The sequence below is a fragment of the Rattus rattus genome, chromosome 17 (genome assembly GCF_011064425.1).
Source record: "Rattus rattus isolate New Zealand chromosome 17, Rrattus_CSIRO_v1, whole genome shotgun sequence".
NCBI classification, from domain to species: Eukaryota; Metazoa; Chordata; class Mammalia; order Rodentia; family Muridae; genus Rattus; species Rattus rattus.
In genome coordinates this window covers 24,452,736-24,469,721 of record NC_046170.1, presented here as the reverse complement: position 1 = coordinate 24,469,721, position 16,986 = coordinate 24,452,736, and the positions used below count along the sequence as shown (strand labels likewise).

Here is a 16,986-nt window from a genome sequence, read left to right as displayed (position 1 = left end):
AGTCTGAAGGATTAAGAGAAGCATCAGGCCTTTCTATAACATCCTGTAGCTTGTGCTGGACGGTGAGAGGTCACATGTGGCAAAGTTATGGACCAACAGTTGCAGGCTGACCACAAACACATGAACCAGCTAAGTCTGGTCCTAACCAGTGGTCCCTTGGAGCCCATTCCCAGGCTGGAGAGAGAGGGAAGAGGCAGTGCTCTGGTCTGTCATGCTGTAGTTCTGGCGTGTGTTTCACTTGGCCTGTGACAAACGTCAGGGTCCTAGCTTGGTACTCTTGTATGTAATACTGTTGGGGAAACCACTGTTATTTTCAGTAAAGCAGTTGCTCTAAGAACTGGGGAGCTTGAGAAGAAAGTCTCAGACGCACCTGTAATCATCTTACTTTGCAAACACTGGCATTGCTCATCAAAAGGCATGCTAGCACTTTTGTTTCTTTTCTTTTTGTGAGAAAATGTCTCCTGCCTTTGGGGCTTTCAACATACACAAGCAGTAAGCCCCTTACTCTGTCTGTGATGCATGGCCGAGTTTTTAAAGCATGGCAGACACTAGTAGCTAGCAGCTAGCTGTTCCGGAAGTCCTCACCTAGTGGTTCACAGAGGAGACTTGAATTCGTTTGGCTTGAAAATTGCTTTGTGAAATTCTTAAAAGGCACTCAACTCAAGATTAAGCCTCCTCAGTTCTGAAGGCCGCCTGCTTGTGGGTAGGACCTCTCGGCAGACATGCACATCAGAATGACTTTTGTTTCAAATATGAGAAGCTTTCTTTAAATTTTTGCATACAGATTTGTTTTTACCTACAGATGTTTTGTTCGGCTTGCATGACCATTTACATGGGTGCACACACAGAATACAGCTTTTCCCAGGGTGGTGGTCAGTGGCCACACTATGTGTTCCAGAATTTTATCTGTTGTGCAATGTTGAATTTGTCTACCACACGGGCGCATCTTTCTGAAAGCCAGTCAACATACACCCATCAAATGACATGTTGCCCGCAATTTATCTGGGAGGGAATGTTTCCCATTTGAAAATGAACTAATAATTGCATTTTTGTTGCCCATGTTCATGAGAGCCAAGGGACAGTCCCATAAAGAGTGGGTAGCCATCAGGGCTTGCAGGTACCTGAGGGAGAAAGCAAGAGCATGCAGAGGAAGACCTCAAAGTTCAGCTGGCATGGTGGTCTTCTTAATTGAGTCTCAAAGTCTTGTGGGTGTAGATACCCATGAGGCCATTTGGATGTATGCATGCATGTGGCTGCTGTGTGTACACAGGGCTACATGGCTGACATGTGTGCACATGGCTACACAGCAGCCAGTAGTGTAGCACTGTTATGGGAAGAGCAGAGTGAACTGGATATTAGCCACAGAATCATGATGACTGACCATGTGGCAGCCAATAGCGCTCTTTCTAGCCTCAGACAAAACTCCGTGGTTCCAGGGTTGGCTGCAGGCAGAAGTGCACAGGATCTGAATGTACAAAGGCATAAAGTCCCGGTGTACCTCTAGGCGTCCGAATGAACTGTTTCCAGAACAACAGGTGATTAAAGTAAAGGATTTATTGTAATCTGTTTACAGTCCTTTGCAAAGACAGACATGTTTTTGCATAAAGATATAAATTGCTTCATTTTAAACTAATTTAGTGTTATAATTATTTGAAGGAGTTTTGGTGAATTATGAATTGTACCAAACCAAGATTTTTAAGAGCAATATGGTACAAAAATAAGAGCAGACAGTTTGGCCCGGGACAGGCATTCAACAGTGAATTTAGAGAATATGGCTTTGCTGTTTAGTTAAGCAGAGTTACCCGGAGACACATGAGGAGCCAGTAACTTCATTAATACAAAAAGCTAATGTAGACCTTCTCCACCTCAATCCTGGCTAAGATGGAAATCCAGTTTCACAGCGTTAACTCAGCCCCTTTCCCCCAGAAACACCTCGTCTGCATGCTGTATGTGTTTATCGCCTTCCAAGTATGGTTTTCATATTGCTGTGCGTGTAAGTTGAGTGTTTAAAGATCTGCCTATAAATTAAATCCTTGAAGTTGCAAATGATGTAAGAAAGCCCCCACCCTCTGAGTTCAGCGTCCCTGGGTCTCCCCCTGCAGAAGGCAAGCGTCTTTTGAGAGACACGGTAATGTTGCCTGCATGGTGAACCCATGGGAAACCGCTGACCCACTCGAGCCTTGCCCCAGCCTTCTGCGTCAGCTTTTAGGTTTTGGGAATGCGTGATGAGAGTCATCACCATGTTTGAAAGATTAATTTGGCCTCTATTCAGAGATCATTTAGTGCAATCATACCGAAGTTCCCCAGAGATACACATGTCTGTGATTTGGGGCAAGAAAAAAGCCATAAATCGCATCAGTATTGGACAGATTAATGAATTAAAATTTTAGTGCCACTGTCTTGCTTACATGATTCGTAGTGTTTTTGTGGTTTTTTTCCTCCAAAACTGTTTATGTATAAAATTTTCATTTTTAAAACCTACCTTTAAAAAATCTAAAAACCTTCTAGTGATCTGTGGGTCTCCACGCCACTCTGTCTGACTCATACCCAGATGAGTTGCCCTGTACCTCCTGCCATATTTGCTGTCCCCATGACCGGCTCCAGGAGTGAAGGACCCTGTCCAAGGCTAGAGGCGGCTTTCTGATCTTTGACAGATGTGGAGGGTGCATGGAATTTTTTCCCCCAGAGGAGAAAATCAGATTTTCTGGAAATGGGAGAATTGTGCTCTCTGGGCCATGTTTCCAGTCTCCCCTTCTGAGAGCAGGCTCTGCTTCTTGTGACAGAGGGGGGAGGACAGCACTCTCAGGACCAGTGGTTCCTGTCACCTGCCAGGAGCTGCAGACACTGCAGCAGCATCCCGGATGGAAGCGGGAAGAAGCAGAAGCCAGAGCTGCGCACTGGAGTCTCACGAACACTTCCCACGCGGGAGACCAAGAACAAAACAAATAGTACTGAAAAAGTAGAAAGGCTTAGAGACAACCGAAGAGGTCTAAGTGTGGTTATTTACAACAGACTGTAAAATGGTAAATTAGATATGAAGCTAAAAAAAGGCACAGCTTTGTCTCTCTTAAATACACTGTAAACGGTCAGTACGCATGCAGAGCATCTCACGTTACAAAAGAAAGTTTTACCTTGTTTAGACAAAGATAGTACTTAAATAGTCTCCAGCAAAATAGAATTCTTTCAAAAATACTTTCCCATTCATCCTATTAACCATTAAAGACTTTTTTTCTAATGTGTTTCATTTACAAAAGCTCCTTACACCTTGTTTCAGGTCCTTCACGATTTATACATACAGTAATATACAGCACAGCAAAAAGACTGCAAAAAATTATTTGTAAAGCCAACACAATAGATACTAGAAATTTGAAACCAAGGCATTTAACATCTTATCCATTCTAATTAAATAATAAATGGACACTAACGAGTGCGTATGCCAGCGATGCAGAAAAAACGTGCCCGGTAGGCCACAGTTCCACGCCACGTGTTCTGTTATTACATACCAGGGATCTGTATGCATTTTGTGTATGTGTTTGTGTGTTTTTAAATAACAAAAGAATATTAATGCCCCATATTGACTAGACGTTTTTATGTGCAAACCAAGGGTAAGCTTTAAAAAGTTCTCTAGTCCTTTGAACCCTTTGAAAACAAGCGAGAGATACCAGGAACCACATGGCATAGTTAAAACTTCCATCTGTTAAAATATCAAAATCAGAGTTATTGACTAGATATGGCTTTTCATCCAGAGGAACGGGAACATGTTTTCTAAGCGCTGGGAGTGGAGAGGGAAGAGTCCTTTAGCCAGCTCAGGCCTTGCCAAATCCACATCTCATGGCTTTCCCGGCTCCAGACCCTTGACGTGATTTTTAAACTTGAGAAACTGCTGACCAACTGTCAATCAGCCATCACATGTTAAAAATGTGATTTCTTGGGTCCTTCGTAGGCATAGAACCACGTGGGGAAACTTAAGGCGAAGTTCTTCCTGGCCGGTATCTCCCATCACTTTCTGTGAAAGTAAAGGGGTTTGGCGTTCCCAGACTCCACCTTTGGCAGCTGGTCGCTGATGATCTCCACCAGCATGGCCGGAAACTCCACCTTCAGAGCCTGGGATTCTCGGAAGGTATAGAAGCAGAATTCTAGCAGGTCACTCACCAGCTGCAACACACAGACACAGCGGGTTTGACACAGGGCCTCATCTACAGATCCCTGACTCCTCCATAGCCTAACCCTGATGCAAACGTGGGAGCCATGCCAGGAAACCCTGGTGGCACAGTCTAATCACGTTAGAACAAAGAAGTATGTACCTGTCACATGTCATCCTGTATCTTCATGCTAAACAAATTCAGCCATGGATTACAACTGCCTAACAGGAGATGCATTTCCAAGGCATGTGGGACAGAAATGGAGTTAGCAGTGCCCGGGTTGCAGAATGGCCCCTTCACCAGTTCTCCTTTGCAGGCTGTGAATTGGTTGGGTCTGGAATGTAAGTACTCATGTGTGCAGGCACTGGGCCCATGCATGCAGAAACACCAGAGGGTTAGAAACAGTAGAGGCAGTCTTGCTGGAGGTACAATGTCTCCATGGCTGGCCAGTGGATCTGAAGTAACCACCATTTGAAGAAAGGCTGAGGCTTCTCAGCTACACTCCATTTCCGGCTGATTTTGGAAAATAAAAGCCTTGAGTTACGGGTTGTGTGTGGTTCCATCCCCAGGACTCTCCTTCGGGGCATGAACCACAGTTAGGTAAGTTAAGGAAAGGCACAAATGTGTTACAGCATTAGTGTGCTAAAGATCTAAAGAACTTGGATGAAGAAAGGAGTGTAGTGCCAACATCCTAGCTGATCAGACAGAAGATGAAATGCAGAACTGGAAGGCAGATCCTCTCACACATCGCAGTTGAAAAGGAAGTGAAGGGCTTTGTCAACACCCAGGAGACTCTGTTAACTTAGCAGATACTTAGCTCCAGAACAAACTCAAGATGGAAGAAACCACATGAAACATACACAGCTACACAACTGCTCAGAACTCCCAGGCTTGGGTCATCCATGTACCTCTGGGAAATAAATACGATCAAACTGAAAGGAAAAATAGGGGTGGAGTCAGAGAGATGTGCGGCAGAAGAGCTGCCTTCAAAATGGCTGAACAGTGGTGCGCCACACTAGCTGCTTGTCCTCCCCACAGAAGGATCAAAGTATCCATTGCGCAACAGGGCGAGTGACCGTGGGAGAACATGAAGCTTTGGGAGGTTCAGAGATCTGGGAGGATGGCACAGAAAGAGAAGCAGAATCTCTGCACACTGTGGACCCTCACTGGAGCATGGGCAGTCGCTTCTCTGTGCTGCGTGCTTGTGGGGGCTGTCCCAGCAAACCTCATCAGGGTGAGATTAGTAATCCCAGCGACCCACTGCACTCCTCTGATGGGCCTGGTAGGAAGTAACCAAACTCTTCCCAGTAATGTTGCTCTGGAAAATGAATTTACTCCACTCACTGTAAGCCATTACAGGCAGCAGCCATCTTAAAATGAGGCCTACTCTGAATATAGACTGCTCTCATGGTCCTAAGCCACTGTATGGAATCGTCTGAGGCCCTAAACCTGGCTAAGCAAAGTGACTCAGGTCTTTCCCAGTGTTGTGACACAGGAACGGATGGCATTGTGCTCAAGAACAGCTTTTACCTTTGGTACCCAGTTGAGGACTTTATGCAACAGCAGGAATGAAGACAGATGCCAGTGTGGTTCCTGCTGCCACCCCCCTCCCCATCATGGTTCCCTCTGTCCTGATGCGGCCTGTTCTTCCCCTTGGTTCCAGATGTTGTCCCTCGAGTGAAACAAGGAAACTACTATTGTCAAAGTACAAGTCTCACTAAAATGGCCAATCCACAAAACAGGAACTGAAGAAGGTCAGACATCAACACAGTAATCTGTTAAATTAGAATGAAAACAGACTAATTAAAAGGAGCTGGTGAACAGATTAAAAACAAGAAGATAGGGTTGAGGGATTTGGCTCAGTGGTAAACGAACCTAGCAACCCAGGCCCTGGGTTTGGTCCTCAGCTCGAAAAAAAAAAAAAAAAACAAAAAAAACCAAGAAGATAATGACTACCAGAAGCTCACTTTGCAAGCAAAGACACAGACTGAAGATGTCAGAAAGGGAGATTCTAAAACCCACTAAAGATCCAGAGCAGCAGAAACTTGTAATAAAATATTCCAAATAAGCCAAAGGGAGAAAAAAAAATAGAGATCCAAAGCACATCCACAACTGATATGCATTTTATAAAAGGTTTACAATGGGAAAATACTTCTCTAATAAATGCTGTGGGGAAGGCTGGAGGATCTTATCCCTCCCATGAACAAAAGTCCAATCAACAGGGATGAAGTGCCTACATGTAGTACCTAAAACCCTAAAGCTACAGAAGGAAACCTGAAGGAAAGAGTGCTGACCATGGGCTGCAGACAGCAACTTTCTCGTTAGGAATCCAAGCAGAGAAACAAAAGCAAACACTGGTGAGTAAGGGTCATCTCAAGCTAAAATACTCAGTACAGAGAAACACTCTACAGAACGAAGAGATAGACTCTAATGTGGAGAAAATGCTGATGCATTATTCACCTAACTGAGGGTTAATATCCAGAGTACTTAAAAAACAACCTCAGAACTATGGAACCACAGAACAAGTGATCCGATTAAAAGCTGTGTAGGGGTCTGTATGAATACATCTCCAAAAGAGTGGCCGAAAAATAGATAGAAAACCAAAGAAACCAAAAAACAAAGCAAAACAAAAACAATCAATCGAACAACAAAAACAACCTATACTCACTAGCCACCCGGGGTGTGCAAGTCCCTACCACAGTGACATCAGTTCTCCAGGCGTAGAATGGCTACTGTGAAAAACGGCTGACAAAAAAGCAGGAAACGCATGCGCTGTTAAGGAAAGTTTAAATTAGTACATGCATTACGAAGAAAAGTGTGGCCGCTCTTTTAAAAAAGGGGTCTAGGGGTTGGGGATTTAGCTCAGTGGTAGAGCGATTGCCTAGGAAGCGCAAGGCCCTGGGTTTGGTTCCCAGCTCCGAAAAAAAAAAGGGGGGGGGGTCTATCATGTGATCCAGTTAACTTATAGGAAGTAAAAATCAGCATGTTAGAGAGAGAACACCATGCTTATTGTGATGCTGTTCACAATGGCCAAGATAGGGGATCAACCTGCATGCTTGTCAGCATGTGATGGGGTGAGGGGTAAAGAAATTGCGGCAGGTTCATTAACGAGGTGGTGCTGCTCAGCTCGTGGACAAGGAAAGCCCTATCTGTAGTAAAAGGAATGGAACTGGATGACACATTCAGTGGAATGAACCGGACAGCAAAGGACAAACACTCTGTCATTTCAATTTCAAAAGCTTGAACTGTAAATAGAATATCAATTGCTAGATGCTGGAGAGGGGAGTGGGTAAAGTGTGGTTGATCAGTGCTTGTATAGAAACACCATACAAAGCTTAGAACCATACAAAGACACCATACAAAGACAGAGAACGAGAAAGACGCTTGTGAGGGAATCTGAGAGATGGAGTGTTTGAAAGAAACCGTGCGAATTAGAAAAAAAAAAATGCAACGATGTATTTAAAGTTCTAAAAGAAAAAAAGCTGCTAATATTATACCCAGAAAAACTACTATTAAGAAATGAGACAGAAATATTTTTTCAACACACGAAACACTGAGGCACTGTCACCATCAGAGTACTGGAGTTACCCTCCAGGGAATGCCTGTGGGGCTACAGTAGGAGCTAAACCTTGATAACCACCATGGTGAAGGAATACGAAAAGGCCAAGGCTATATACCACAGCAGTCACCACAGAAAGACAAGTGTAGTAAGGGTTGTTTATGTAAGAACGCATGAAGATGAGCAGCTGAGGACAGACAGAAGGTTCACTCGGACATGGGAAAAAGGAACACAATCCCAGGTGTGCATCGTCAGTTATCAACAGTAATCTGGAATGTACATGACTGAAGTCCTCCAACTAACACATGTCCATTGAGTGAGTTTGTCAAAGGAGAAAATGACTTCATTGGAAAGTAGGTACCCAGACCGGAAGTAAAGGAACCGGAAGAGATGGAACATACCAAGAGAACTGAAGCCAGGTAGGCAGGTAGGTAGAGAGATGGATGGACGGATGGACAGACAGATGGATGGAAGGACAGACAGACAGGCAGACGGACGGATAGAACGAACCAGTCAGAAAGTCTTTAAATTTTTAAAAAATGTTAAAGGATGAATCTGGGGACTTGGCTCAGTGGGTAAGAACACTTACTGAGCAAGCATGAAGGCATGAGTTCAAATCACTGCCTACAACCTTGTGTGTGGCCACATGCATTCCTGTAACCCCAGAGCTGTCAGGGGTAGAGATATAGGATTACTGTGGCTTGCTGGCTCTGGCTACCTCAGATTCAGTCAGAGACCTGTCTGAAGTGGGAAAGGCTAAAAGTGATAGAACAGGACAACTGATCTTCTTTAGCTTCTGTATACATACACACACGCACGCACACACACACACACACACACACACACACGCACACGCACCCGCACACACATACACACAGATGCATGCACACGCACACACACATGGCCAAAGAGAAGTAAATAAAGTCCCTACATAATGATAAAGCAATGAAAGAGGGATCAACACAGTTTTAGGAGATAACATTTATATAAATACAGGTAACCAAATTAGGACACAAAATTACATAAAAGCCAACATTATTTAATAAAAATATGGGATACAAACTAATAAAATAATAAGATCTGGGGCCCTCAAACCCAACCTTCATCATTAGACTATCCAAATTAAAAAAAAATTAAAAAGAAATCTTTCAATTAAACTATATTATAGGCCACTCAGACATCCCCAGAACGTTCCTACAACAGCTGCAGAACACATCTTCTCAGCATGTGCGCAGGACATTTTCTATTGCTATGGCAGACTATTCTAGGCTAGGAAAATTTCAACGAATTAAAAACAAACATTATAACATGCATCCTTTTGCCATGCTGTTATAAAAATAAAAGGTGGTGGCCAGAACTTTAAAATATATTCACGCACATTAAACATAATTTTTAATGACCAATAACCAATCAAGGAGAGATGTTAAAATTTCTTGATATTAGTGAAAATGGAAATAGAATATGAGCTATAAAAGCAATCCTAAGAGGCAAATGTATGGTGGTGAGTACTCGTGTCAAAGGCACATATCTGAGATAACCTAATGATACAACTGAAGAAAGAAAACATCGAGAACCAAGCCCAAGTCAGGAAAAGGAAAGAAATCACAAAGATGGGAGGAGAAAGAAGGAAAACAGAGACTTTACAAATGAATTATCGACTTGGCATGCTGGTGCATGGCGGCTGTCCCGGCCCCTGTGAGATTGGGACAGGAATGTTGTGAGTTCAAGGCCAAGATTACATAACAATTGACAAATTCGATAGACAAGCCATGTTAAAAAAGAAAAAGAAAAAAAAAAGAAAGACCCAATTCATACATGAAAAATAAAAACAAACACCACAGAAATAGAACTGAAATATTTTCCTACAAGATCAGGAACAAGACAAATATGTTCCCTGTCCATGGTCCTCGTCAATAGAGTAGCATCCTACTGGACACCGTGTATCTTGTCGAGTTCACTCTGAGAGCAATGTGAAAACGGAAGTCATAGCCACCCAAGTAGGAAAGGAGGGAGTGAACTTGTCCCTGTTTGGAGACCACGTGGTTATAAATATGTAAAGCTACAGACCACACAACTGATGGAGCTAACTTCCTCGCTAAGCCTATAGGATGCAAAATCATCGCACAAAAGTCAGTCATTTTTTTTTTTCCTGTGCATGGAAAGGAACTTGTCAAAGAAGCCAAGAATGCAATCCCCTTCATGGTAATGGGAATAGACAAACCCATGAATGACTCCTGAAATGTAACGCATGATGTCTAGAATTAAAATTCTGATGAATGACACTGAAGTGGGCACAGAACATTGGAAATACATTTTAAATTCTCAGACTGCAAAAATTAATCACTAAGATAGCCATATTCCCCAAAGCATTCCCCATTGTCAGTGCTACTGCTACTCAAGTATCTACGGCAGTGGCTGGCTGCTTAGAGGGGTGTCAGCATCAGCTGCTCTCCCCTTAGTTGTTCTCCCTGCTGTGGTGCTGAGTGGTCCAAATATGGGGTTTCCCGGAGGCTCCAGCAACAACCTGAAGGTGCTGGCCAACACAGACACGGGTCTGGCACACCCCACACTGGGTTGAGGCTGCTCTCGGTGGGGCTGGTTTCATTTACAGGAATGGAAGCAGACAGCCCTGTCTCAGGCTCAGAGAACTTGACGTCAGCTTCTATCAGGCCCTCTCCAACCCTGGCCTGTGAGAACTAGGGGTTCAGTGGACTTGAGGGTGGCACCCACAGGTGCTCGTCCTGAGGAGGTGGTCAACCAGGCCGAGGGGAGCTACAGAGCAGGGTGCTCTCTCTATTGGAAAAAAGTTACCAAAGGGAGGAGGAGCCAAGGAAGTCGAGGCCCTCATAGATGGGGTAAAGGCCACAGGAGGTTCACATGTTAAACAGCCAGGTCACAACATGCTGCCCAGACGGCTTGCACAAAACTGCTCGTAGCTTAGCAGCTCAGATGATCCTCCTCATTTAGTGACTCTGGTGTATACAATGCTAGGCCCAGTACCTGAGACCAGCCTCGTTCCTTCCCTGAGATTCCTGCTCAGTGTGTGTATACTAGACATTACGTGATATCATGCACATTCCCTGACAAGGAGGTTTGGGACCCTAGGCTCTTTGGTGTGACTGGGGGCCTGGTACAGGAGCCACAGTGACTCAGTAGAGAGAAGGAAAAAGGCACAGAGTCCAGCAGCCTCGTCAGAGCCGCCCAGAAGCAACCAGAAACACCGATCTTGTCGGATCTGTGCCTTCCTCCCAGTCCTCTGAAAGCATGCTGGGCCTGTGGGGCACTTCTGAGCTCTCAGAAGATGTTTCTGTAGAGGGAGGAGTCTGTGCACAAGTTCCTGACTCCTAAGAGCGTGTGGCTCTTGCTGCTGCTGCTGCTGCTGCTGCTGCTGCTGCTGCTGCTGCTGCTGCTTCTGCTTACTGTGGTCCTTATTTCTCTCTCTCCCCTGGAGAGGCTGATGGGAATCAATACGGAGAGGCAGCAGATTGAGGACCAGGCCATTTGTCTTCAGGGAAAGCTGTTTTGTTGCCGTTGGTAGACAAGGTACTGTTGTTACCCCTCACTGTGGCTTCTGCATCCAACCCCAACCGCACTCCAGCTCCCTTGGAGTCTGTGGCAGGCTGGAGGCTTTCCCTGTGTCCTGTTCTTCCATAAACCACAGCTTCTGTGGTCTGTGGGGAAGGCTACACTACTTTCTCAGTGGTGTAGGAGCTGAAGGGAGACAGCCTGACTGAAGATGCCCCCTGTGCTTTTAAGATTACTCTCACGTCTCCAGTGTGATAGGCTGATGACAGGAAGCACAGCTGACGAGCAGTCAGCCTTTGCCTGAGCACTGGAAGTTGGAAGCGTTACTTTCAAAGAGCCAAGTTTAGCCATGTGAGTATGGGTTCGGTGATAGTGCATGGTTCTCAAATGTGCGAGCCTTGGGTTTCATTCCCAGCACCAAACCAGATTCAACCAGTTTTAATGCTACTGGGACAAAAGATACAGAATCAACTTTAAAAATATCAACAGGTTTACTGGCCACAAATGACTAGTTACTCTTTAGTCTAAGTGTCCCAGAAATAGACTTGTCAACACTGGAAAGTGCTCCACCGAGATTATGTAAAGCGCTTGGCCTTCATACAAAATCAAACAGGTTTATTCTTGGATCTGACACCAAAAGCACAGGCAGCAACTCTGAAAATCGAATTGCGCTGCATCAAAACTAAACACCAGGCATCAAAGACACCACAAGAAAGTGACAAGGCGCCCTACAGAATGGGACAGAATGCTTTACAGTTGTGCACCAAGCAAGTGGCTAATGCCTAGAACATAGTAACGAAACTCCAGCAACAGAATGACAGCCGAAGTGATTTTTAAAATGGGACAAGGACCTAAAGAATCATTCTCTAAAGTCAAAATGCTCTTAAGTACAGGAAGAGCTGCTTGGTGCTGCTGGCAGAGATTTGAGCCAAAGCACATTTAGATTCAGACCAAGTAAGGTGTCTGCTATCCCAAGAGGGAGGAGAAATAACTTTTTATTTGATGTAGAGAAACAGAACCTTTGTGCATAAGGAAGACAGTGTGAAAACTTGTGAAAACGTTAAAGAGAACTTCCATGTAATCTAGCATCGACCACAGATCTCCTTAAAGAATAAAAGAAAGTAATAAGAAGTATGGGAGTGCTTACAGTAGTGTTATTCAAGCATGCTAAGAGTTGGAGATAGTCCAAAAGCCTACGGGAAATACATGGATAAGAAAATGACATATGTGTGTGTATATGTGTGTACTAACATACACATGTACATATGCACAGACATGTGCACACAAGATTCAGATTTAAAGAAGGATGAGACTCTGATACATGTCACAGCATGGGTAAACCTCAAAAACATGCTTGTGATGAAAGCCATACATAAGGAAAGACAAACACAGAAGAGTGAAATTCCTAAGGCAGAAGGCAGGATTGTGTTTGCTTGGGTGGAAAGAAGGAGAATGGAATGATTCTGTCTAAGGTTACATATAGTGGGGATGACTGTGTTACTGTATGAAGGAAATTACTAGCGTTAAGTTAATGCCATTTAAAATGATATGTAGTAACACATGCATTCTACCACAGTAAATCAGTTGAAAAGGCAAAACAACTAATGAACGAATAATGAAAATATATCCAGCTATTAAGAAAAAAGTGATGAAATCCACAGGCAGATGGATGGAGTTGGATATTCTCACCCTTAGTGAGGTAACCAGACACAGAAACACAAGCACTGCATGTTTTCTCCGCTGTGTGGATGTAGCCTTTAAAGTGGTAAATAGGTGTGATTCATTTAGAATAGCCACAGAGGTTAGATAAGTAGTAGGGAACCAGGGGAAGGGGCGTTCTTCACAGAAGGGGAAATAGAAGATGATGTTGTAAGGGGGAAAGAGGGAAACTAGACTAGAAAGACTCAATTAAGATTAATTCGGTAAAGGAGGCATGTGAGGAGGGGTAGTCACCTTTTAAAAGGCTGTATGGAAAACTTTGACTACAGAAGCTACACACACACACACACACACACACACACACACACACACACACGCAAACGAAGACAATTTAAATGGAGTTGCCATACAATAGGAAGGACAATGCTGTTAACTAGACAAGTCAACCCCCTCCCAGTACCAGGAATAGGTTACATCTTGTTGAGTGATTGGCCAGAGGGGTTCCATGGACTGAACCTCAAACATCACTACGATTGCTGAAGCTATTGGTTGCCCTTCACAACCCGATAGTAAGGCCCCATTCCTGACACTGGAGACACCAAGCTGATACCCAACTAAAGGCTTCACCCTCACTGACTAGTATTTACGGTGTTGAAAGGTTGTCTGTTACTAGAGGAGTAATCACCAACATCACTCAGCTGTGAACCCTGAGACATACCACAGAGACCTTCTTGCATGGTATACTGGTACAATAGTGGCACAGATATTATAGGGGTAACCACCACTGTTAACATTGGATTTAAGCCCACTCCACAAGATGAAACCCATCCCTGACACTGATAAAATGGCCAAGAAGCCGAGACTAGATTGGTCATGGGCCCTAAAGGAAAACTACAATTATTCTGCTAAAGAAACGTAGAAGTAAAATGACTCCTGGTGACACGTTGCTATATTCCTGTCCTCATCAGAGAATGTTCTTCCCTTAGTAGATCTTAACACAGAGACCCCAAATTGGGCAATGTACAGAGAGTAAGAAACTCTTGGAGCACTATCCCAAAAGAGGATGTCTTCATCAAACCCCTCTTCTTAAGGCCTAGGGGTCTGTGTGGAAGAGGAGGCAGAAAGATCATAAGAGCCAGAGGGGACAGATGACTCCAAAGAGAGTGTCTTCTAGACACGACAGGGCTGACACAATATGAACTCTCAGAGACTGCAACAAGGCCTGCATACCCCCGCATGGAGAAGAAGAATGGACCAAAGTCCCACCCCCTAATCAAAAAGCTTTTTAAAATTGACAGGACAGGGAAATTCAGCGTTCTCCAGTGGAGTGACCCTGGGTTTATCAACCACAGTCTAGGGCAGGCTCCATACTTAGAAGCAGTTGACCAGCACAAAATGGACTCCACGTTTGTGGCATGCTTTGCTTGTTTTGCTAATTTTTGTTTTTGTTTTTTTCAGGAGGGATTTCTGAGAACGAGAAAGAACACGAAGTTTGACAGGTAGGAAGGTAGAGGAGTTAGAAAGAACATAATCAAGATATGCAATCAAAAGTATGATAAAAAAGCCAAACATCAACTAACCAACCAACCAACCAAACAAACAAACCAACACCGTCTCAAACCACAAGGAAACCAGGTTTCACAGCCACTACCTTCCCTGCACTGCAGGTGAATGGAAGGATGTGTCTTGTGCACAGGTGACATAATATGGCTTTGTGGCTCTGCTCTTTGTGGCTGGTTCCACCTCGGCGAAATGTGACAAGTCTAAAAAGAATGTCTCCCATGACAACTCCATGGCAGTTGGTTTGTTTCTATTCCCAAAGCAAATCCAACTGTAAACAAAGTTATGCAACCACTCTACCATGGATTCCTGTCAGAAAACCCCGGCTCCAGAGAGCCACTGCCCTGGGAGTTCTAGACAGGCTCTCTTCCAGGCTGAGTTCTGGAGAGTCCTGAAGGCTCCTAGGTCTGACCAAGAGCCAAGAGTTATTTCTGGGACAAAAGTTTGCAGATTTAATATATCAGATAGGCACAAAAGAGGCATTGAGGGACAAATGCTTGCTCTCTGTCTTATGTGAACTCTGCCCACAATTCCAGATCAGGATACCTCGGTGAGGTGGGCCAAAGCCAGAGTTCTAGATCAGGGTAAGGCCCTGTGCCACTAAGACTAGAAAGGACCATTGCCTGGGGTCAGGGCAGGTCTGCTCTACCCAGTTCCTGGGGATTCCCGTTCCCTGCTCTGGAACAGATTGACCACTGGGATGAGAAAGAGGTGCCTCCCAGCATCTCTCCAAACACAGGGGCATTTCTGCAAGCTCTCAATGATGGGAGGCCATCTATTTGCACTTCTATTTTAATTGGTTCTTCATTATCAATTTTATAAGAAATCATCTCTCTCCAGCCAGTGGTGAACACAAATGACTCCAAATCTGTCATCTCGGTGCTGTGATAGGCAAGAGGGGTTCATTTTCCCCTTGCTTTTTTGGTACTTAAATTTATTTAATTTCCATCCTGTTTAAGTTTTCCTTGTGTTTCAAGCCTTGTTCTAGCTCATGGCTCCGCCCTCTCGTGAATAAGGCCTATTGTACACGTGAAAAACACAAAGAAAAATGACATAATGGGAAAGAAGAAAGGGGAGCTTAAAGATAAAGGGATAATTAGAGCATTGCTGCACAAAGCGATCTAATGAGAGGGTTGTGCCTGGAATGCATTGGCATGTTACTGTATATAGAAGTGTGAACTTTCCCTAATTCTGTTTGCAATATTTCCGAGATCGTTCCTGCAGTTGTATACTACACTGAGCGGACTGAAAAATCTCAACCACCTCATGCTGACATGTTACCAACTTTAACATTAGGTTGGAGTTTAGGCGATTAGATCCTTGTTTCAGCCTCTGGTTAATGGAGACACTAAAGCAGTAAGGAGCAGGTCCCATCAGCCAGGGGCAGCCATCGACAGACCACTGGAGAACAAGATGGCCTGCTCTCTTCATTTCAAAGAGACTGGGGCCCCAGGACCTGCAGGCATAGTTCGGCTTAATATTCCTATATTTTCACCTTCCTTTCAGGTGTGTGTTTCTAATGCTTCCAATCGTGTCTTGAAAGCACAAAGAGCTGCACTTGATCCCCAGCACCCACATAAATGGCTAAGCATGGCTGTGTTTGTCTATAATTCCAGTTCTGGGGAGACAGAGAAATCAGATCCCTCAAAACCATTGGCAAGGAATCAATGAACTCCAGCTTCAGTAAGATACCAGGTCTCAAGAAATAAGGCAGAGAAAGTTGACACCAAGTGTCAACCTCTGATCTCTGTGCCTTTACATGCACAGACACACCCATGCAAATGGGACTGAATGCAATACACATATGAACACATACATTCACCACGCACATGTGCACACAAAGTGGCTCTGACCTCCTCCAAAGACTCTTAATGTAAACATTCCTGACCTCCTCTACCTAGGCCTGTCTCCAAGAACTTCCTTTGGGCACACCGCACACTGCACCGCATGGTGCAAATTGCTCTCCACACTCCTCTTCTGACCAACATGACCTGGCACAGGTGGCAAGACTCATGGGGCCGGGCCCAGCATGAGACCATGGGGCCTCCCGATCCAGGTGTGCACAGAGAATTTCAAGGTAGCAGCTGCCAAGCGTTCCACAGAGGTCGGGGCCTTCTGGAGTGGTCTGTGTGCATTGGCTCTGATGATGGGGACTTGACAGAGGTCCAGACTGAAACCTGACCTGCCACGGACAACGGATCTCATGAGGTGGGAAGCTGGGCTTGCTAGTCTAGGTGACATCTTTTTCAGGCACAGTTCTTCTATATCCCTGCTTTGTGCACAAACCTATGAAAATGTATCTGATGACCCCATTACCATTCCTTTCTCTTGAAAAGGATTAAAGAAAGTATTCTGGGTAAATATCACCATTATTTTCTCTTTATAGAGAAAAGAATTAAGACAGGGCGATGAACTAGTTAGGCTCACTCCTCTTCACATCAGGTGACTTTGGATAGATTTACTGAGAAGACAGACAGGAAGACACCACAGAAAACCTGGGTGTTGTGTAGTTGTTATACTGTAACCAGAGGGACTTGGGTT

General features: G+C 44.4%; 1 protein-coding gene across 1 annotated transcript in view; it reads right to left on the bottom strand.

Annotated features, from left to right (window-relative positions):
• Nucleotides 1-1,536: 1,536 nt before the first annotated feature.
• Nr3c2 (nuclear receptor subfamily 3 group C member 2) overlaps nt 1,537-16,986 on the bottom strand; it is a 338,093-nt gene continuing 322,643 nt past the window's right edge. Inside the window, exon 9 of the mRNA XM_032888221.1 lies at nt 1,537-4,155. Coding sequence (XP_032744112.1) covers nt 4,000-4,155 — 156 coding nt within the window. The 3' untranslated portion in view covers nt 1,537-3,999. The remainder of the gene's footprint in view (nt 4,156-16,986) is intronic.